General features: G+C 38.9%; 2 protein-coding genes across 2 annotated transcripts in view; both read right to left on the bottom strand.

Annotated features, from left to right (window-relative positions):
• LOC103556800 (uncharacterized) overlaps positions 1–23,743 on the bottom strand; it is a 205,919-nt gene that overhangs the window by 83,663 nt on the left and 98,513 nt on the right. The window lies entirely within an intron of this gene.
• Positions 1,742–4,388, bottom strand: LOC103544574 (heat shock transcription factor, Y-linked-like). The gene is made up of 2 exons (XM_008511388.2): positions 3,031–4,388; positions 1,742–2,553 (listed from the first exon to the last, which is right to left on the bottom strand). Exons 1-2 carry the CDS (start codon positions 3,544–3,546, stop codon positions 1,858–1,860), a joined length of 1,212 nt encoding a protein of 403 aa, XP_008509610.1. The 5' UTR covers positions 3,547–4,388; the 3' UTR covers positions 1,742–1,857.

Below are 23,743 nucleotides of genomic sequence, written 5' to 3'. Positions count from 1 at the left end.
TATAGATTATCCTTGTTTTGTGCTGTGAAATGCCAGGAAGGAATCACTATTACTTGTGTGCAGCAATGAGTCCAAGCTTTTTCTGTTTAGGCACAATTTGAAAATATGTGTATGTGGGGTAGGATGGCAACTGTAGGTTGCCAGCCTGAGATCTCTGGATATCCAAATGTGCACCCCGTCTCAACCCCAGGTTTCTGAGAGCACTAAGTGGGTGAATCTTGTCACTGTAATGTGTTTCAGCACAAGACTTGAGAAACTCTTTTGTGGATAAAGAATTGGTCAGTATACAGCAAGTTCTCTAATGGAAGGACCTGTCAGTTAAAACACAAGAAAGAAAAGAAATAATAAGAGAGGCAGAGGAATAATCAGTACATCTCAGTGAAATACAAGGGAGAAAAGCCTTTAAGGGGTATCCAAATTTTCATAATGTTCAGATGACTGGAAACTAACAAGGCTATTCCAGCTAGTGCTTGGAGCAATAAGCAATGACAGCAGTTTTAATAAGTCAAAAGCGTTTCCTCTCTAGTGTGTGCTACTGTAACTTACCCTTTAAAGCAAATTCTCTGTGATGAGTGAAGACAAACTTCGGAAATAGTGAAGGACATGGATATTGTTGTTGAGAACAAAATTTGATTGGTTTAAGTCAATATTTGCTTATTGCTCGTTCAATAAATATTAAAAATATGTCATTTGACGGCCACTGTGCTAAATCTGTGCTGATGTCCAAGGTAGACAAGGAAAAGGGGGTGGACATGAAACATCTAGAAGTGGTGATATCTGTGCTGAGATGGGAAAAGTAGTAGTCTAAGCAGGTACAGAGAGGGCCTTCTAACCACAGTAAGGAGCAGGGATAAAAGTTCTCAGATGGGAATTGGCATGGCTGAATGTAGTTTGTGTGAACGTAGCTCCAGATGGACAGTGGAACAGAAAGATTTGAAGCTGCTAAGGTAAACAGATGCCAGATCTTCAAGGGACTTGCTAAACATGCTGAGGTTCTGGGTTCAGAATCTAACAGGCATTAAATGTCAGCATAAGGATTTATGTCTGTCTGGATGCAGCAAGAAAGAAACATCATAAGAGTGTTCACTAGAAAAATATAAACAGTGGACTCATGGGGGAGGAAATAAAGGCACAAACAAACTGGAATGCTTTGAGGAGAGTAGAGCAAAGAGGGGCCCTCAATAGTTTGGTTTTTCCAATCCCATCATATGCTGACAGTGATTCAGTCTATCACTGCATCATGTGACTTTATTATTCCAGCAACAACATAATGGTGATCATAGTTAATAGGCTGGTTTGAATATGCTATACTTTTAATTATGAAATGTATTTTTCAATGAAGACAACCTTGCCAACTAAAATCCAAATATCCTCTTAAATAACTGGGAGAATATAATACACTAATAGAGAAAATAATAAGCTAAATGCTGTGTGTTTGCCTTTTCTAGATTTGATTTGCATCTGTCTCTTCTTCCATGCCATCGCAGTTTAGGCCCTCACTCAATTCATCTTGGACTATTTCAGAAATCACTTAACTCCAGTTTCTTCTTTTTCCTATGCTCTCATTATTTCTTCCTTTTTAAACAGTTAATTACGTAGAATTTACTTGGAGGCATGTCAAATTTCCTGTTTAATGTTAAAATGTGCATACATTTAAAAAAAGTAGTATAATAGCCTGCCATTAAAATAAACTACCATTTTACTCTTAACTATTTCAAAAAATGAAGAAAATGAAACCATACACGTGAACTTGTAAGTTTATTGTTCAAATAAGAGAATTGCAGGTATTTTGTCGATATCTGCCAGCATAAATTTTTATCTTTGTTATCCTGCATACTCTGGTAGTCGTTTGGTAGATCAGTTGTACTGAGGATGATGTATGTATAATGATGATGGTTGATGAGTTGACCTTGAAAGAGATGCAGCAGAAGTATTAGGTATCACAGGCATTGGGAACCATGGGTTGCCTGCTAGTTGCAGGCTAGGAAAAAGACTCTCATTAGCTGGCAAATAGGGATATGTAGTTGGAAAAGTAGAAGGCTCCACCATCAGTCCAAAATAACTGTTCTGTAAGGGAGATATAATGTGGTACCGAGAAGTACAAGTTGTAGTTGTAACAAAATTCACAATGTGCCCATTTGCTTGAGTGCAGCTGCTCTGTGAGTGCATGTGAAAAGTGGTCAGCTGATTTAAAAAGGCATGTTGATCTGATAAAATTTGTTCTGATGGTCTAATTGAAGTTGCTGATGGTGGATAAAAATCAGTTCTCATTGGGGGAGTTGTATTAGCAATTGTCTGGCTGGAAGAAGGCCTCCTGATTAGAGGCACGTTTAAATTTGTAGAGGTTGAAACTAGGCTTTCTCCACTAGTTTCAGCAACTAATCCAGAAGTAGGATTATCCACATTATTCCCTGCACTAAAGTGCTTCCTGTCGAAATCTTGAACTGATGAATGAGACACTGGCAAAGAATTTTTAATCTTGACTCTTCTTTTCATTCTTGCTAAAAGTTGGGGACAGCCTCGTTTAAAATTTGGATTATAATAGAACTGCAACTAAAACCAAAGGAGAAAGTTATTTAGTGATATTTTGAAACAAGATACAAGTGAGAGAATAAGAATCCTAACCTATCAAGTCCAATTTCTGTTTCATCAAAGTTAATGCCACCAACGAATACATGCAAATTGTTAATATCTTAAAAAATTTACTTACTTGGAAACAATCATTCAATTATAGTCCTCATGTGACAATGTGTTGTGTATTTACTGTAACAGAATACCATTGTAACCGGCTTTAGGACCTTTATTTAAATACAGCTCATTGATAAGGTTCAAAATTGCTAGCAAAATTTCTTATAATCCTGTTTCATGCCCAAGCTGTCCTCAATTTTTTAAAAATAAGTACTTTTAATAGTATTTCATATAATTTAAAATATCTGGTGTTAGCCTATATATATGAGAACATATTTACTAATGTACAAAAGAAAATCTTATATATTCCCTATATAAGTAATAACAAAAATTTCTGAATACCTTGCTTATTAAAACAGAGACTGTTTTTTCTTCTGCCAGAAAGTCAGCTAGGGAAGCAGATCTTTGAAAATTTGGTCGCATTTTGCGAAATCCGTAAAGGTTAAGCTGTCGAACAAAACTTTTCATATTATCGGTTCCAAATATTCTGAATGGGGCCTTTTTTTCCAAAACTTCTTGCTTAAAGAGTTCTTCATTAATCACTATAGAAGTTCCATTCTCATCCCACCAAATAGACTTAAAGTGATTGCTTTCAGTAATTTTCCAAAGTTTTCTGGGAAAGGTCAGTGAAAGAAAATCATTATCTTCCTCTGGGTCGGAGACACAAAATGTGTGATGTGGTCTTTTTATCAAGGATCCCTCAGACAAAGCCTGGAAAGCTTTTTCTTCGATCAGAGACCTCAACTCCGAGTCCCCAGTGAAGGTGTGATCACACGATGGAGATCTAATGGAAGTGTCTTTACCAGTTGATCCATCCTTAGGAGAACCGTCTTGAATTTCTGAAGAAATATGTGCCATCTCAAAGAAATTCTTCTTCAGCTACTTTTCTCATTTGCATGGTTTCGAACACTGCAGCTTCAAATGCTGCTTTGGCAGACCTATACAGATAAACTACCCAGACATCACAAGGTTCCCAACCTGAGTAGCTGTGACATCACAAAATGGCTTGTCTCCTAGCAACGAAAGTGTAACATTCAGCCAAAGTGTTTTCTTCTCAGTCTATGACACTTATCCAGTTGAAATAAAACAAAGGCTGGTGATTTACGTGATGTGATCTGCAAAATCTCATTTTCCAGAGTCTTTTCAATAAGTGCAGACATACATAAATCCATTGGTCCCTAACATAAAAGTGGTTTCTTCCCTTCTATATACACTCTGTTACTAGATCAGTAACAGTAGCATAGGGCCTGGGAAATGGACAATCAAAAAACGAGTAAAACAAAACAGATAATTTAAAAAGCTCTGTCAATTCAGAACTGAAATCTGTGCAGAATCTGTATATAAAAAGGCATAGCCATAGAGACAAAGCAGGTTAGCAGTTGCTGGCGGGGCTGGAGGACGGGAGAATGGCAAGTGACTGCTTAAGGAGTATGTGGGTTCTTTTTAGGGTGATAAAAATGTTTAAGAACTAGGGGCCAGTCTAGTGGCACAGTGGTTAAGTTCGCATGTTCTGCTTCGGTGGCCCGGGGTTCGCTGATTTGGATCCCCGGTGCGGACATGGCACCACTTGTCAAGCCATGCTGTGGTAGGCGTCCCACATGTAAAGTAGAGGAAGATGGGCATGGATGTTAGCTCAGGGCCAGTCTTCCTCAGCAAAAAGAGGAGGATTGGTGGCAGATATTAGCTCAGAGCTCATCTCACCCCCCAAAAAAAAAAATGTTTAACAACTGGAGAGATGATGGTTGCACAACATCATGAGGATATTAAATGCTGCTGAACTATGTCCCTTAAGATGGTTATTTTTATATTATCTGTATTTTACCTTAACTTTTAAAAATGGCATGGATCTGTTACCACTGGTTAAAATAGAACATATTTAGATTTCAGAATATAAAGCTATTTATCTGTGTATCTTATGTAGCTGGTGTGTGTGTTAAATAGTAGTCAAAATGTTTTCATAGTCATTTTAGTAGAATAAATATGATTTTATTTGGTATGTCTATAAGTATCTGATAAGTATTCATGAAATAAAACATTTTAAGAGAAAGCAGGAGGTCCACCATTAAGGAGATCCTGAAGAGTGGGAGATAAAAAGTAACAAGACAGTGTGATAAGTAAAATTTTCAATGTGCATCTAGGGGAAAATTGCTTTTATTGCAAGCGCCAAAGGATTTACATAAAAAATGATGGGGAATAATCTTTGCGTCCAACAACATCGTTATAAAACAGAAGTTATATTTGTGAAGCAATCTTAGTGTTGAATAAAAAGTTTCTTCTTTGTTTGAAAAATAACACTTCATTTGCAGTAAGAATTTCTATAGGTTCGTGACTGAAAGAAGTGTTATAATAACATCTTGGCTACTCTGGGTTTGGTAAGTGATTAAAATGTGTAAAAGAAATTAATAGTGATTTTTATATCTGTCATATTTTAGGAGGCAGTTCGTTCACACTTAGAAAAGGGTGTAAATGTTAGGAGAATGTCTTAGTTTAACACAGTTTTAAATTCACAATTTTGTGTACTAATCCTAAGTAATAAAAATTTTCACGTCAGTAAACATTCTGTAAAGATAAAACAGATACTCTCACCAGATGCAGGTTATGAATTTTGACTATCATTTCGTTCAAAACATTTTTGGAAAACTGTAGAGATTTGTGTTCACTTTCTGGACTGTTTCCCTAATTTTGCACATGCTGGTTTTGTGAGGACCAGTAATTACCTAGGGCTGCAAACAATGTGGTGTAACTGTGTAGGAAACAAGGAGTTAATGGGAGAAACAGAAAGCAAAAATCACATTAAATGTAGAAAAGTCTCATCAAAATTGTGACTGCCAGTTTTGAGGAGCTAGGATGGATAGACCGTATAGGGAGGCAGGAAGCTTTGGAGATTACAGGAAGAGATGGGGATAATTCAGCTGTCTCCTGACTCCAAATTACCAAACCTACCTCCAGACATAAAGACACAAGAAAATGAGTAGCTTTATCTTGAAAACATGAATATAATATGTTGTATCTACTAAGCTATACAATACAGGAAACCTTTTCTGTCTTTACAGTCTCTTTAGTGGATAACGTGATGCAGATCACATTCTGTCTGGTTACGTGCTCATTCCATAATAAGCTGTTTTCTTTCTCTTGTGTCTGCATGAAGAAGTTTTCTAGATTGGATGGACATTTTGCTTGTAACTACATTCTCCAATATGTGTAATATTTAACCTTCAGACTAAAGGGAAAAGAGCAGGCAGATGAGGGAAGCATAGAAAGAATAGGATGTGGATGAGAAGGGGAAATTAAAGGGAGGTAGTGTTAAGCTACAAGTTGAAAATAGAAGATGAGAATGTTGATGCTGAAGGGAGGTGAGTAAAGCCCCTCATTTAAGTAAAAGTCCTGAGAAGTTTCAGCTTGAGAGTAAAATCACTTACTTTTTTAACGTGTTCCAAAACCATAGGGCAGCAAATAAGGAAGGTGGGTCTTCCTGTAAACACACAGGAGCAGCTCCTCCACCTTCATTTGGATCAGCTACTTCTACCTCCCACACTCTCTGAATGCCTAAACTCATAGATTTTGCAATAGCTGAGTCTGAGATAAATATGGTGACTTTAGGGTTCCTTTTGCAGAAGCTCAAGAGGCTAAAGAGAGAGGGCTGGTAGAAAGTGGAACAGTGGTTAAAGGTTAATGTATTACAAATTTCAGAGCTAACCATCAGCAGAAGGATGAACTGGGTTAATATTTAGTTTAAGTTTCAACCAAAGTGGCAGAAGTGAATGATATTCTGTTTTTCAGATGCTGGGGCACGGGCTATATGGGTGTAAAAAGGTACGCTTACTCATACTGTAATACTGAAGTTCATTGCTCTGTGCGTCTTGACTCCTGTTGAGCTTTATACTTTAAATTTTAGACTGTTGACGACATAAACTCTGAGGCTCTCCTGTGGATATTTTCACAAGTGTTTTCCAAAAATAACTTTTTGAGGCCACCTTGTATGTTCTAAGGAGAAGGAGTAGGTGGGTGAAGGAGACCTGGCGTGAAATGTGGTTGTGCTTGCACGCGAGGCATCCACAAAGCTGGCTGGATTTTTCTGCAAACAGAATGTTCTGCCTGGTGAACTCACAAGGCCCCAGGGAAAACATTGCTTGCAAACAAGGATGTTTTATCAGTTCCTCAAAAGGAACAAGCCTGAGACCTTGGGAGTTTGAAACATTATGAAGGAACCTGTTATAAACAGATGTGTAGGGGAAAGGTCATTATTGTGGGACGCTTGCGCAGGCTTACGTCGCTGACTCACTGCTTTGGCAAAAGGCCGGCTTTGTTTAGAGGCTATAAGAATAAAGAGCTCGAGAAACTCGAGAGACTACTACACAGCAACCGGTGTTCGTGTTTTCATTTCGTCGGCAGCAGTGGGAAAGGCAGAAAGGTATAATTTGCATTAATATCTCATTTGATTTATGAATTTCTGGAAAAAGAATCAGTTTCATTTCTTGTAATATTGAATTCCCTCCCACTTGAAGCCCGGAAAGTCAGACATCTTTACAGTTATTTATTCATGCCTCCATTTATGTTCTTCACCTACTTTTGTAGTATCTATCTTCCTCTCTGAGACTCCCCACTCTTCCCTCTCTCTCTTTCCTTCTCCTCTCTTTCCCTTCCTCTTGTTTTTTTCTTTTCTTTCTATTTTTCTTATTCACTTAGCCACTAGATATTTCGTACTCATGTTAAAAAATCATTTTAAATAAGATCCTTCTTTTGCTAACATTGCATCCTTGGCTTTCCTTATTTGGAAAGAACATTTTTATGACATCTTTGGGTGAGTAATTACATCATCTGCAAATGACAGCCATATTCCCATATTTCCTAGGTAGACATGGATAATTCATTCTCTTCTCTATTTATAAGTGGTAAAGTGTATATCTCATCACTCTAAGAGATTGTCTTAGGTTTGTGAAATTATAATTGATTAGTTGAGTGAGATCTCATCAAGATGGTGCTTTAGGCAGACTCTGAACTCATCTCCTCCCACAGACACAACAAGGCTACAACAATTTTTGGAAAAATTACCCTGGATAGAAAACTGAAAACTAGATAAAAAGAACCCCCACAATAAGGGACAGTCCTGACTAAGATGTAAGAGGCAGAAATTCCTTCTGGAGAGAGAAAAAGCCACCTTCAGGAACAGTGGAGTTTCTCAGCTGTTCAGATGGCAGCCACCCTAGGTTTGCAACCCTCCCTGGAGAAGTGAGGTCCTGAGTGGGGGACCCATACTGCTATAAGCATCCTTCAGAGTCAACACAACTGAGATGAGGGTAATACTATCTGGTTTTGCTGGCTATTAGCTGTAGTGGGGAATAGCCCCAGAAGAGCTATCAGATGAAAGCCAAAAAGACCAGGTCTTAAAGGGCCCATGCACAAACTCACCCATCTAGGCAACCTAAAATCACCAGAAAGAAGGCTGACAGTCCTTTGGTGAAAGAACTCACCTGGTAGGCTCTGGGTGCAACATGGTGAAAAGGCAGACCACTCCAGAGACTAAGACATTGGTGGTTACCATTGTTGTCAACTGGTATGGGCATGCTGACACAGACCCTAGCAGATGCCATTGAAGTTCCTCACCTGCCCTGTTAGCCCAGGGGTCTGCCACACCCACTAGAGTGCAGATTTAATCCAGCTCAGCCATAGCAGACATCCTGCCTTAGGGACTGGCCCCAGCCAACAGCAAACCTTCAGGCTGTTTGTTAGCCTGCATTGATGGGGTGCCTAATTCTGTACTGGCAGGCGAGTGTGTCTGCCTCTGTGGGGCAGGACCAGTGTGAGGACCAGGTGAACAGTGGGGGGCATTGGTGGAGAGGTGGGGGCCTCTGCAGTGCAGTGTCAGGGTATGCTCCGGGGTGTTAGAAAGTGTGCATGGACCAGGACTGTGTTGATAGGGTGTGTGGTCCTGTGGGGGGTGAGGCTTAGCAGCAGCAGAAGACCTATGCTTCACCAATAGCCGTAAAAAGGTTCAACCCCACCTTCCAAAGCCTGAAACAATTGAGTGCTCCCGTGTCTAGGGCCAGCCCCACTCAGCTGCACTCCTAAGAGAACTGACAACAGCTTTATAGGCCTGAGACCTATAGCAACTGTAAGTCCCTGAGCCTAGCAACCAGCTACACTGGGTACCAACCCAATTAACAGGACAACTGCAATAGGAGTGTGCTATTAGACTTTGTAGCCAACGTTGCTGGGGCTCCCCAAACCAGATTTACCAACAGCTGGCCAGGGAAGGAAAGACTAGGCTCCCTGGGTGCCTGCATTGAGTAACCCTGCCACCCCAGAAGGACATAAGTAGCCCACAAAGGGGTCACTCCTGGATCATTGGAACTGGTGAAAAGAGGAAAGCACACTGCTGGGCCTCAAAAGGCATCTCTTACATAAGACCACTTCTCCAAGATCAGCAGACATAGCTGACTCACCTAATACATAGATATAAGCAGAGAGAAAGAGGCCTAATGAAGAGACAAAGGAATACATTGCAAGCAAGGAAACAGAACAAAACCCCCAGCAAAAGGACTAAATGAAACAGAAATAACTAGCCTACCAGACCAAGAGTTCAAACAAAAGCTCATAAGGATGCTCACAGATATTGAGAGAAGACTGGATGAACACAGTGAGCTCATCAATGAAGAACTGGAAAATATAAAAAAGAACCAACCAGAAGTGAAGAATACAATGCTGGAAATGAAAAATTCACTGGAAGTACTCAATAGTAGAGTAGATGGTGCAGAAGAACAGATCAGCAAGCCAGATGAAAGACTAGAGGAAATCAACCAAGCCGAACAGATAAAAGAAAAAAGAATTACACAGAATAGGAAGTCTAAGGGAACTCTGGGACAATATCAAGTGCTCTAACATTCATATTATAGGTGCCCAAGAAGGGGAAGAGAGAGACAAAGGGGCAGAAAATCTATTTGATGAAATAATAGCTGAAAATTTTCCTAACCTATGGAAGGAAACAGACGTCCAAGTACAAGAAGAACAGAGAGCTCTAAACAAGATAAGCCCAAAGAGGCCCACACAAGACACATTATAATTAAAATGTCCAAAGTTAAAGATAAAGAGAAAATCCTAAAAGCAGCAAGAGAAAGACAAGTGACATACAAAGGAAGTCCCATAAGGCTATCAGCAGACTTCTTAGCCAAAACCCTGAAGAAAATGACATCACATACTTGAAGGGCCAAAAGGAAAACACCTACAGCCAAGAGTACTCTATCCATCAAGGTTGTCATTCAGAATGGAAGGAGAGTTAAAGAGCTTCCCAGACAAGCAAAAATTAAAGGAGTTTATCACCAAGAAACTAGTTCTACAAGAAAGGATGTAGGGACGAATTTAAGTGGGAAACCAATGAGCACAGTTAGGGATAAAAAATTTTATCAAAAATACCCCCCAAAAAAACCAGGCAATAAAATCACCAGTAAAGGTAAAAATATAGTAAAGGTAGCAGATCAATCACCTGTGAAGATACTACGAAGGTTAAAAGACAAAAGTACCAAAAGTACCTATTTAAATGATGAGGAGTTAATGGATAGACACACACTAAATAAGAAATTAGATATGATTTAACAAACATAAAATGTGGGAGGAGGGGAGTGAAAAAGTAGAGCTTTTAAAAAGAGGTTAAGCTAAAGAGTCTATGATCTCAATATAGACTGCTATATACATAGAATATTATATAGGATCCTCATGGTAATCGCAAACCAGAAACCTATAATAAGTAAGCAAATAAGTAAGACAAGAAATCAAACATATTACTAAAGAAAGCCATCAAACCACAAGGGAAGAGAGCAAGAGAAAAAGACAGGAACAGAGAAGAACTACTAAAACACCCAGAAAAAAAGTAACAAAGTGGCAATAAATTCATATTTATCAATAGCTACTCTCAATGTCAGTGGAATAAATGCTCCAATTAAAAGGTATAGGGTGGCCAATTGGATAAAAACAAGACCCATATATATGCTGCATACAAGAGACAGACTTCAGACCTAAAGACACTCACAAACTGAAAGGGAAAGGATGGAAAAAGATATTCGATGCAAATGGCAAAGAAAACAAAGCGGGGGTAGCAATATTTATACCAGACAAATAAAAAATAGACTTTAAAACAAAAACTGTAACAAGAGACAAAGACGGGCCCTACATAATGATAAAGGGAACAATCCCAACAAGAAGATATAACACTTGTAAATATCTATGCACCTGACAGAGGAGCCCCTAAATATATAAAGCCATTATTAAAAGACACAAAAGGAGAAATAGACAGTAACACAATAATAGTAGAGGACTTTAAATCCTATTTACACCAATGGATAGGTTATCCAAACAGAAGATCAATAAAGGACATTGGTGTTAAATGCTATATTTGACTATAGGGACTTAGTGGATATATAGAGAACATTCTATCCAAAAACCACAGAATACACATTCTTTTCAAATACACATGGAACATTCTCCAGGATTGATCACATATTAGGCCACAAAATAAGTCTCAATAAGTTTAAGAAGATCGAAATAATACTACACATTTTTTTCTGACCACAAACGTAGGAAACTAGAAATCAACTACAGGAAAAAAACAGAAAAGCCACAAAATGTGGAGATTAAACAAAATGCTACTGAACAACGATTGGATCAGTGAAGAAATCAAAGGAGAAATCAAAAAATTCCAGGAGACAAATGAAAAAGAAAATATGACATGCTGAAATCAATGGGAGACAGAAAAAATGGTTCTAAGATGGAAAGTTTATAGCAATTCAGGCCTACCTCAACAAAGAAGAAAAATCCCAAATAAGCAATCTTAAGTTACACCTAACAGAATTAGAGAAAGAAGAACAAACAAAGCCCAAAGTCAGCAGAAGGAGAGAAATAATAAAAATCAGGGCAGAAATAAATGCTATTGAAACAAAAAAGGGAGTAGAAAGGAGCAATGAAACATAGAGCTGGTTCTTTGAGAAGGTAAATAAAATTGACAAACAACTAGCCAGACTTACAAAGAAAAAAAGAGAGAAAGCTGAAATAAACAAAATCAGAAATGAAAGGGAGAAATAACAACAGAGTCCATAGAAATACAACAGATTATAAGAAAATACTATGAAAAACTATATACCAACAAAATGGACAGTCTAGAGGAAATGCGTAAATTCTTGGACTCTTACAAACTCCCAAAGCTAAGTCAAGAAGAAACAATCTGAACAGACCAATCACAAGGAAAGAGATTGAAACAGCAATCAAAAGCACCCCAAAGAATAAAACCGCAGGACCAGATGGCTTCCTGGGGAATTCTACTTTCAGGGAAGATTTAATATGAATCCTTTTGAAGTTATTCCAAATAATTAGGGACCACTTCCTAACACATTCTACAAGGCCAACATCACGCTGATACCAAAGCCTGACAAGGACAGCACGAAAAAAGAGAACTATAGGCCAATATCACTAATGAACACAGATGCAAAAATTCTCAACAAAATTTTGGCAACCTGAATTCAGCAATTCGTCAAAAGGATCATATATCATGATCAAGTGGGGTTCACACCAGGGACACAGGGATGGTTCAACATCCAAAAATCAATCAACGTGATACACCACATCAACAATTTGAGGAATAATAACCACATGATCATCTCAATACATGCAGAGAAAGCATTTGACAAGATCTAACAGCCATTTATGACCAAAACTCTGAACAAAATGGGGACAGAAGGGAACTTCCTCAACATAATAAAAGCTGTATATGACAAACCCACAGCCAACATCATACTCAATGGGCAAAATCTGAAGGCCATCTCCCTGAAAACAGGAATGAGACAAGGATGGGCTCTATCACCACTCTTATTTAACATAGTACTGGAGGTCCTGGCCAGAGCAATTAGGCAAGAAAAAGGAATATAAAAGGAATCCAAATAGGGAGGGAAGAAGTGAAACTCTCGCTCTTTCCAGATGACATGATCTTATATATAGAAAATCCCAAAGAATCCATTGGAAAACTTTTAGAAGTAATCAACAACTACAGCAAATTTCCAGGGTATACAATCAATTTGCAGAAATGAATAGCATTCTATATTCTAATAATGAACTAACAGAAAAAGAACTCGAGAACATAATACCATTCACAATCGCAACAAAAAGAATAAAATACCTTGGGGTGAATTAAAATAAGGAAGTGAAAGACCTATACTATAAAATTACAAGGCTTTTCTGAAAGAAATGGATGATGACATTAAGAGATGGAAAGACATTCCATGCACATGGATTGGAAGAATAAACATAGTTAAAATGTCAATTCTACCTTAAGCAATCTACAGATTCAACACCATCCCAATTAGAATCCCAATGACGTTCTTTACAGAATTAGAACAAAGAATCCTAAAATTCATATGGGGCAACAAAATACCCTGAATTGCTAAAGCAATCTTGAGAAAAAAAGAACAAAGCTGGAGGCATCACAACCTCTGACTTCAAAACATACTACAAAGCTACAGTAACCAAAACAGCATGGTACTGGCACAAAAACAGGTGCACAGATCAATGGAACAGAATTGAAAGCCCAGAAATAAAACCACACATCTATGGACAGCTAATCTTCGAGAAAGGAGATGAGGGCATATAATGGAGAAAAGAAAGACTTTTCAACAAATCGTGCTGGGAAAACTGGAAAGCCACATGTAAAAGAATGAAAATTGTCCATTCTTTTTCACCATTCACCAGACTAAACTCAAAATGGATTAAAGACCTAAAGGTAAGAGCTTAAAACATAAGGCTTCTAGAAGAAAATGTAGGCAGTACACTCTTTGACATCAGTATTAAAAGGATCTTTTTGGACACCATGTCTTCTCAGACAAGGGAAACAATAGAAAGAATAAACAAATGGGACTTCATCAGACTAAAGAGCTTCTTCAAGGCAAGGGAAAACAGGATTGAAACCAAAAAAAAACCCACTAACTGGGAAAAAATATTTGTAAGTCATACATCTGACAAAGGCTTAATCTCTATAATATATAAAGAACTCACACAACTCAACAACAAAAAAATCAAACAACCCAATCAAAAAATGGGCAGGAGACGTGAATGGACATTTCTCCAAAGAAGATATATGGATGGCCAATAGGCACATGGAAAGATGTTCATCATCACTGATCATCAGGGAAATGCAAATCAAAACAACACTAAGATGTCATGTTACAACCATTAGAATGACAAAAATAACTAAAACTAATAGTAACAAATGTTGGAGAGGTTGTGGAGAAAAAGGAACCCTCATACACTGCTGGTGGGAATGCCAACTGGTGCAGCCACTATGGAAAACAGTATGGAGATTCCTCAAAAGGTTAACAACAGAACTACCATATGACCCACCCATCCGACGACTTGGTATCTATCCAAAGAACTTGAAGTCAGCAATTCCAATAGTCCTATGCACCCCAATGTTCCTTGCAGCATTATTTACAGTAGCCAAGATGTGGAAGCAACCTAAGTGCCCATCAACAGATGATTGGATAAAGAAGATGTGGTAGATATATATACAATGGAATACTACTCAGCCGCAGAAAAGAACAAAATCGTCCCATTTGCAACAACATGGATGGACCTGGAGCCAACTATGTTAAGTGAAATAAGCCAGATGGAGGACAATTTCTGTATGACTCCACTCATATGAGGAATTTTAAAACGTAGACAAAGAGAACAGATTAGTGGCTACCAGGCAAAAGGTGGGGTGGGGGTGGGCACAAAGGTTGAAGGAGTGCACCTACAACACGACTGACAAACAATAATGCACAGCTGAAATTTCACAAGGTTGTAACCTATCATGAACTAAATAAAAATTAAAAAAAAAAAAAGGACAAACACATAGCAATGGAGAGTGGATTGGTGGTTACCATGAGGGAAGAAGGGGGAGGGCAAAAGGGGTGATTAGGCTCACATGTGAGGGGATAGACTATAATTAGCTTTTGGGTGGTGAACATGATTTACTCTACATGGAATTCGAAATATATTGCGATGTCCATCTGAAAGCTATATAATGTTATAATCCAATGTTACTGCACTAAAAAAATAAATATTAAAAATAATTAATTTTTCTGTATTTTGTTTTACTTGAAATAATCTAGATATTCAGTGAACATCCATCATTTAACTCATCTCAGTATAACTTTAAGTTTTCAAGTTATCAAAAAAAATTCTGGAGACTTTTTAAGTTGAAAGCGTAATGATTTTTGAAAAATTTAATTATAAACTTTTAAATTGTGTTACATATTTTCAGTTAGATTATAAACTTTTATGTTACCTACCTCTTTTTAATTTACTTTTTCCTAATAATTATGTTTGGTCGCTCTTAAAAACTTTATGACATTAAATGGCTAACTATTATCCTATTTTTCTTGCTGACATATTCTTTAACAGGAAAAATATGAGCTTTTTTGACTTTTAGTAAACCTAGGTAGAATAAAAGTATTATACTTAATGATGATAACTCTAATGACATGACTGTTTTAATTACACTAAAAATCTTAAACTAGTTTATATTTACCAAAATTTATCCTAGATCATGTGAACTTGAAAAACATTTGAGTTATTTTTTTATATTTATCAGAGTATATTTAATTGATATAAATGCTGGTTTGTCTTTGTGCAGTAAAATAGAGCTCATAAGAAATTTTGGCAAAACCATCAGGAAGAAGAAAAATATCACATTTGTATAGCATACATACATAGACATACATGAACTTACAGAAAGATGAAAGGAGAGATCTATCAGATTTTGTTTAAAAATTTTAGCTGTGAGACTCGTGTGATAATGCAAAATTCACTAGTTTATGAAAGGCCAGTTTGGTCCAAATCATGTTTCTGGCACATGGAATAAGTTAAGGTTACATGTTCAGATGGCTAAAGCTTTTTCAATAGCATTTGTGGTGAATATTTTTAAGCTTTTTCATAAGGCTAATTTTCCAATAGTCTTTTTTTCCCTTCTGATAAGAATTACCCTGTTTCCTAGAGAAGATCATGCAGAATATTTGCATCTCAAAAGGCTCAGAGAAAGAATGTCAGTTCCACCAAGCAGGACTTTTGTTTCCTAAATTCAGATCTTTTACAATGTGTACAGCCCTATGAGATAAATAGGGAAGATTTTAGGATTGGTAAAAAGGACAGGTGGGCTTTGAATTACTTCTGGAGCTACATTTCTGTTCTTCTAAAGACTTAATTTATAAGACAGGAGTTGTTTTTAATTCATTGAGGGCTTGGATTACAAGCTGAATGACATCAAGGAGCTGACCCACTGTTCCAACTACATTATCTATCTTTAATTTGCTTCCTTACATCAGGGAGAAGATCCTCAGCTAAGATGGAAATCAAAAGATGCCTATGCTCTAGATTTTGAGATGTTTCTCTTTGGAATGTTTTCCCCTTCTGTTTACATTGTTTTATTTAGCTTAGGGAAGAAGGCCTGAAAACAAAGTTCCAATCAGGCTCTGAATATAAGCTTCCAATTTGACCAACTTCTGATCATAGAACTACTTAAAATTCTTTCAAACATGTTGTCAGGTTGAGTCAGAACAAACAGTGAATATTGCTGACAGTGTTGAACAACCCCTTGAATGTAAGAGGTGATGCGGGGTCGGTGAGCCGAGGGTCAAAAGAAAGATTTCTTAGACTCTTAAGATCTGGCAGTAGTGCTCTTTTATTTAGAGAACAGAAAAGCATGGGGACAGGACACATGGGCAGTCAGAGCTCCTGCTGCTGCCCCGAGTTGAGGGTTAGGGCTAATTTTATAAGGCATGGGTACGTGACTTATTTTTACTGGAGAAAAGAAAAGATGATGTAAAAAGTCAGTAAATGATTTCAGTGCAGATGAGGTCTGGTTATTGTGCGGTCATATAACTTTAGATACGAATCTGGCCATATCGATCGGCATGTAGGTGAGGATGCCCCGGGCTTCTCTCCCTGGGGCAGTCCTAATTCATACCACAAAAAAAGTCCACTGGGTCGTATAGTTTGGCATGTAGGCCAGGTCACCTTGGGCTTCTCTAGCTGGGGCAGCCTTAATCCACATCATAAACCCCCCTGAACCCATTTGGCCCCGAAATCTTTTGGGGATATGGACGACGGTCAGTCTTCTGTAACTACTTCCAGGTGTACAAGGTCGTAGAGCTGTTCCTAAATGGGGCCATAGGTATGGGTAGGAAGTTCAGTGGACCGGAAGGCTGCACCCATGGAGTCCAAGCCTGACAAGGTGTACAGATCCTCTGGAGACGAGAGAATCATTTGACGAGAGGTGGTCCAGGAGGTGAAACTTTGTTGACATGCGGAAGACAAACAATAAAACAGACAACAAATTATAATAGGAAATACTAGCAATATGATTAACCCAATGAGTAAGGTTTTGATAGTAGTCTAGAAACCTGGTCCTGACCAGGAGTTAAACCAATCATTTAGAGATAGGGTAGGGTCAGACATGAACTTAATTTGGTGGTTCATATCAGATAGGAAGCCGGAGATATTTTGATGGTAGTCGGGAATATAAACACAACATTCAGTTTTTATAATGGCACAAATGTCCCCCTGTGCTGCTGTCAAGACATCCAGTGCCATTTGGTTTTGGAGGACTGCCTCACGCATTTGGGATACTTCTAAATCAAGCAGCAAAAGGCTATGTTGTGTATCATTTTAATGCTTTCATATTAAATTTGTTTAGAGCTTCCATGGGCCAGATGACACTTTTGATTCCTAACTGGGGAAGGAAAATTGAGGCAACGTGGTCATACCACTGGAAGACAGAGTGTGTCCAGTGTTGTTGCAGGTTGGGTAGGTTAGCAGGAGGAGATATAGTAAATGTAGTTCTACCTTGCATCCAGACGAAGCCTAGAGTGCATCGTCCAATCCATCCAGGTGGCAGCCAAGGCCATAAGTTGGAGCCACATAGCCACTGAGTGCCATTAGGGGCTAACCAACGTACGCTGGGCCGTCTATCCCAGTCAGTCCCAAACCAATCAGTATTTTTTAAGGTTATGATATGAGAACACATATGACAGGGAATTTGTCCCATAGGTCGGGTGCTATTAGGCCACGTATCACAGGTGTGATTGGTTTGTTCCCAACATAGAGTGGCCTTTTACTGAGTTGATCACTAGTAGAAGTGAGCCAAATATATTGGTCCCAAGTTTGATATAGTCCATCCTGTGTGTATCGATAAGTTGGGGACTTTATCTTTGGAACTTGTTGTTTATGATCCACCTGTGACAAGGCAAATCTAGTTAGTATTTGGGCAGTAGTGTTGAAGGAAAAGGTTTGCTTGTGGCCAGGGAACTCCCAGGGAGCAGAGATGGATGGCCACAAGGAAACATTATGATTAGTAACAGATGAATCTTGCAGAAGAGAAGAGCTAGAATCTAATATCCATGCATGTGTACTATACCTTCTACTGAAACAATTTTTTCTCTCTAAAATCACCCTCATTTTTATAAAAGATAGCCAAATTAAGATTAACTGGTCTGCCAATTATTTACATAAGTGCAGCAAGAATACCAATTGATTATACAGGCTTTTAAAAATCTGCTTTGCTGGAATTTTTTTCTTATGAGGAATCTCAGATTGAACTGTAAAGGCCTCTCGAGGCCAGAAAAGCCAAGCCAAGGACTTGCCATCAGATTTTGCCTGCAGTACCTCCAGATTTGGGTGGACTCCTCTCTTCTCGAGGTCCCCCAAAACATTTTGAGGTTCCTTGCACCTGCCAGACAAGCAAGCTTCCTTACTTACCGGGTAAGATTGCCAGAATCTCTGTAAACAAGGTACCAGGCCCATATTTCCAAGTAACTTTAGTTCCAGAAAGTCCAATCTTTGTTCCTGAAAAGCTGTGTTGTCATATCTGAGCCTGTATGTTTCTCTCAAATATGACATTCCAGTCAAAGCCTTGGTAAGATAACCAATGTGTCCTGTTATAAGGAGACCAAATTCTTATTGAACTTATGCAAATAACTATATTGCCACGAAATAACCGTACTCACAAAGAGCTTCCAAATTCTGGAGGGATCAGGTTGGGAGAAAAAGACAAATGTTTCAATTTTGCTCATAAAGATGTATTTCACTAAATTGTTGTAAGTCATAGTTAGCATAAGAGAAAAGAGAGAAAGATTTCCTTAAATATGAGCAAACAAAACAAAACATCAAAACTCAGCAATATTTCAAACAAAAGTCATAAAAAATTATAATCATCCTCCTCAGTTCACACAGTCCTGTATAATCAGTTCTTGAGCTTAATCTTCTGTTAGCAGATCTATGAGCTTAGTTTCTGTTAGAATTCTGTAATTTCTTACCCAGTTCAGTTTTACAATCTGAAAGTTTATCAGAAAACTGTAGCTTAGAACCGTGTGTCAGAATCCTTTCCAGGAATTTCTCTGAAGATGAAACATATTTGCAAAAGCAAAAAGCATCAAAGTAAAACAGTAACTATCTGCAAATGGACAAAAGACTCAAAAGGGCAATTGACAAAGAAACTTGGCTACTTCTGTGACATATAACACTTTAAGATAATAACTGGAATTATGACTGATAACCAGAACAGATTAGAATTTTAGGAATGCTATATAATGTTAAGACACATATATTAATAACATTCACCCACATAATACCACATAAGAAGGTTTATCATCGCTTATTTGACAATGCTTCCCATGTAATTTAATAAACCAAATAAACCTAATTAATTTAGTATTTTCCTCCTTATAGGAAGAGAGCAAATTTCTTTGAGAAGTCTCAGGGGCCCTCTGAAAATCCTCAGAGAAATTCTTCTTCCATCTACCAGGTCAAGCCTTCATTCAGGATTTGAATATTTTTGAGGGAGAAGCTTGTCAAAATATCAAAAGTTTTTAAAATGCTTGTTCAAATAGGAAACAACGCTCACTGTTAAGCAATGCTCAGGTATCCGTTCAAAGTGACAACAGAGACAGTCAAGAGCAAACAACACGGTCAAAAAATTTTAGAAGAGACCTCTTTCTTTCTGAATATAGGAAATTATTTTAATAAAACATAGATTTTCTGTCTTTTAGGTAGAGTTAGAGCAGGCCAAAAGTTCAAGAAAATTATCCTTTGAGAGAAAACCAAATTTTAATTTCTGCACCAGCTTATTTTTAACATTAAAACTCATTTACTTAATTGGATTTACTTTAGTCTTAGTCTACTTGACCAGGCATAAAAATCCTTTCTGAATTTCTCCTTCACAAACCTTTTACTTTCAGAATTTGTCCCATACTTGCTTTCTTCCCTTCTAGTACATTAGGACAAATTTATCTTTTTTAACTGAACAAATAAAAATACTTCTATTCTTTATACCCTCTTTACTGAAAACACACATTTTAACTTTCCTTGAATACAGAGCTATTTTCCTTGTTAATTCCCAGTAGCTTTAATTATATATGTTAATTAGAACTTTTAACCATTAACAGACCCTAGTAAACACTAAAAGGTAAGCAATCACAAGTTGTCTTTTATATCAGCATTCTAACCACTTCATAATTTCTAGAAACATGCCACTTTACAGTAACAGACCCAAAGACTTTTAGTCTCTCTGCAATAAGAAGCCAAAAGTAGATAACTTAGATAAGTTTAGCTGTAATGCTTGTGTGCTATCCAATCCAAAAATGATCCAGATGCTCAGATTTTTATCATTTAACTTAACTTGGCAAAACTCAAGGTTGTTATCAAAAAGAATTTGGAAGCTGTTTTATTTTTTTTCAAATATACAGACCATAAAACAGTTATTGTACCCACAAAACCTTCATGAGACATTAGACAAAACTGGTCATCATTTAAAGCTATTATTTTGCTGATGAATTTAACAGACAATGTGAACTTATTTGACTAGTAAACCCAGGCTGCATGCCTGCATCATAGGCAAATACTGACAGCTCTGACAAGACTATTTTCAATCAAACCAACAAGCTTAAACAAGATTTCGTTTACCAAAGGTTAATTCACATCAAGTTAACTTGAAAAACATTGGATTAATTTCTACTACATTTAGAATTTATGTAAGCGCTTACTTTAAGCCAATTAAACCGAGCTCTTAATTTTGGCCATACCATCCGGAGGTAAAAATGTCACACATATAACATACATAAGACATACATACACAGAGACTGCACAGCTATTGTTTTTTTTACCAATATTTGTGGAGGAGACACTCAAGATGCTAGATTTTTGGCAAGGGCACGCTTATGGCTGTTTTTCCTCTCCCCTCCTCTGTCTTTCTTTCTTTCTTTTTTTTTTTCAGTCTTAGGAATTAGTGATGGGCTAGATAGAAGTTCCTGGAGAGGGGAGATGATAATCCTTTTCGAGATAAAGGCACTGGGTGGAATCTGAACTGCCTCTAGAGCAGTATTTCCAGTCTTGCAAGGATTTTCTAAGGACAGTTGCTCTTGATTTCCCAGAAACTGGATTGTAACTCAAATTACATTCCAGGTTGATCTACCTGTCCAACTGCATCACAAAGGCACAGAGAAACCCCTCAGATTTTCTCCCAGATGGAGTTAGAACGCATCTGCAGGGTGGGTCTCTGGGGATGCTTAGGAGCCTTCCCCGTGGCGGTAAAGCCAGTGTCTGACTGACAGCAGATGGAGAAAGGGTGCAGAGGCCGATTGCGGGTGTTGACATAGTTATAAGATTTAGTCAAGTCCCGCTCAGCCTGGGCACTTTGTCTCTGAGCCAGCAAAGTTGAGGTAGGGAAGCAGGAGGCAAAGGCCTGGAACTGGCTGGAGGCTGGGGCTCCCAGAGCAAGGGTTGAGTGTTAAATCCCTGGCAAAAGGCTTATTTTTCCAATTTTACAGAAGGTCAAGGTTCTGCTCAGGTGTAGCCTGAACTTAACCTCGACTTGGTGACAACAGAAGAGATGATGAGCAAAACAGACAAAGAAAGGAAAAGAAGAGATCAGACCTCACCCTCATGGCCTCTTCCAGAGGGTTATCAAGATAAGAGTCACACAACAGTTCCCGTGCTGGGGCACACTACGCTAGCACGACAGTTCACAGAATAAATCACAGGTCTCCTACCCTCATAACTGACTCAGTAGGTGACTAAAATACTCAATGAGTCAACCGTCAAGAGAGGGCACCCCCACTTAGGGTTGCTGGGGTGATCAGGCCCAGAAACCCAAAGTTGGGGCTCCCAGGTGTGGAGCCTTTTACTCTTTAAAGATTTCTTTGTTTCCCAGTTGCAAAGCTCAAACGGAGACGAAAATGGCCATTGTAACTCTAAGAGAGACAAAAGAAACGGGTCCATTACTGTGAAAAATCCCCCCTGAACCTAGGGCAGCGTCCTACCTGTTGTTCCTCCTGTGGGGTTCCTATAGCAAGGGGTGATGGGGGCGTCCCCCGGCATTGCATCCCTTGTATACCTTCCCTGTTATGCCTGGCAGTAACAGGTGCCTGGTGCCTATTTTGCCTGGCAGCATAGGCCTCGTGAATGGTCCCCGAGAGAAAAGGAGAAAGAAAAGGAGCCATTACCTTGAAAATCCCCCCATGGGGGTTCCTGTAGCAAGGGATGATGGGGGCATCCCTTGAACATCTTCCCTATTCTGCCTGGCAGTAATAGGTGCCTGGTGAATGGTCCCCAGGATAAAAGGATAGAGAAAAAGACAGCGAGGAATTTTCCGCCCGTCTGGGGGACATTCTACCCAATTGCATCCTGGAGCCATTCTCCCAAGAAGGGGTTCCCATACTCCACCAAAGGTTAGAGTTTGGTATTTTCCTTGAACTGGAGTCCCGATTGGGACCTTCCCGCAGTTCAGAGCGTGGTCAGATGCCATGGGAGGGATCCCAATCCAGCCTTAGGAAAAGAAACCTTCCATGGGAGTCTTGGAGATTGGCGGCCATCAAATGACTTAAGTGGCTGACCCGCGCCCACATAAAATTTGTCTATTAGAGATAGAGTCAGGAAGGAATGGATTAATTCATTCTCCATCACCCTGAGGCTTAAGGTACTGATTCTCTTCAAGCTGAATGCCACGATTTGCCCCATAGAGTAGCCATGGGCAGCAAACATGGATTGATACAGCTGTCCAAGAAAGTTCCCGATGGAGAAGTGAATTTAGATCCATCCTCGAAAAAGAGAAAGGCACAAGGAAGAAAAGGGCACTTACCAGAACTCGAGCTCACAAGCCGATGAAGCGAGATTCCCTGTACGGGCCACCAGAAATGATGCGGGGTCGGTGAGCCGAGGAGTCGAAAGAAAGATTTCTTAGACTCTTAAGATCTGGCAGTAGTGCTCTTTTATTTAGAGAGTAGAATAGCATGGGGACAGGACCCATGGGCAGTCAAGCTGCTGCGTGGGGACAGGACCCATGGGCAGTCAGAGATGCTGCTGGCATGGGGAGCTGCTGCTGCCGCCACTGGCATGGGGACAGGACCCATGGGCAGGCAGAGCTGCTGCTGCCGGCGCTGCTGCTGCTGCTGCTGCTGCCAAAGTTGGGTGGAGAGTAAGGCTAAATTTAAGGCATAGGTATGTGAGTTATCTCTTTACAAGACAAAGAATATGTAAAAAAGTTAAAATGGTATCAGTGCCCGTATGGTCTGGCCATTTGGTGGTCCCAGAACTTTTAGATAAGAATTAAACCGGATTGAGTAAATGGCAGAAGTCACCGCTTGAATTTTATCCTCGGCTAAAGACAAAGGAGGATTTGTGGGGGGGGGGGTCAGTTACAAGAGGTTGCCAGACAGTAACCAACTTAAGTTCTTGCCTCTGGCATTGATTAAGAGCTTCTAGAGATAAGACCATCCCCCCTTCTTCCTGGCACAGAGAGGGAGGCATTTTCACAGATAGAGGTTTCCCTTAGAAATGTAAATGTTTCCCAACAAAGGGGCAAACAAATTCCACTCCTTGGAGCCTGAATCTCATCTGTAGTTTTAAACCTAACCAGCCTAAAAATCCTCATCATAAACCCTTTTAAAATTAAGCAGCCTAAAAATCCTCATCAGTAGGATGCACATAACATACGATTTATTGTTTGACTCATTTTAAAGTATACAATTCAGTGGTGTTTAGTACATTC

The sequence above is a fragment of the Equus przewalskii genome, chromosome X (genome assembly GCF_037783145.1).
Source record: "Equus przewalskii isolate Varuska chromosome X, EquPr2, whole genome shotgun sequence".
NCBI classification, from domain to species: domain Eukaryota; kingdom Metazoa; phylum Chordata; class Mammalia; order Perissodactyla; family Equidae; genus Equus; species Equus przewalskii.
This window is presented reverse-complemented; position numbering and strand designations above follow the sequence as displayed.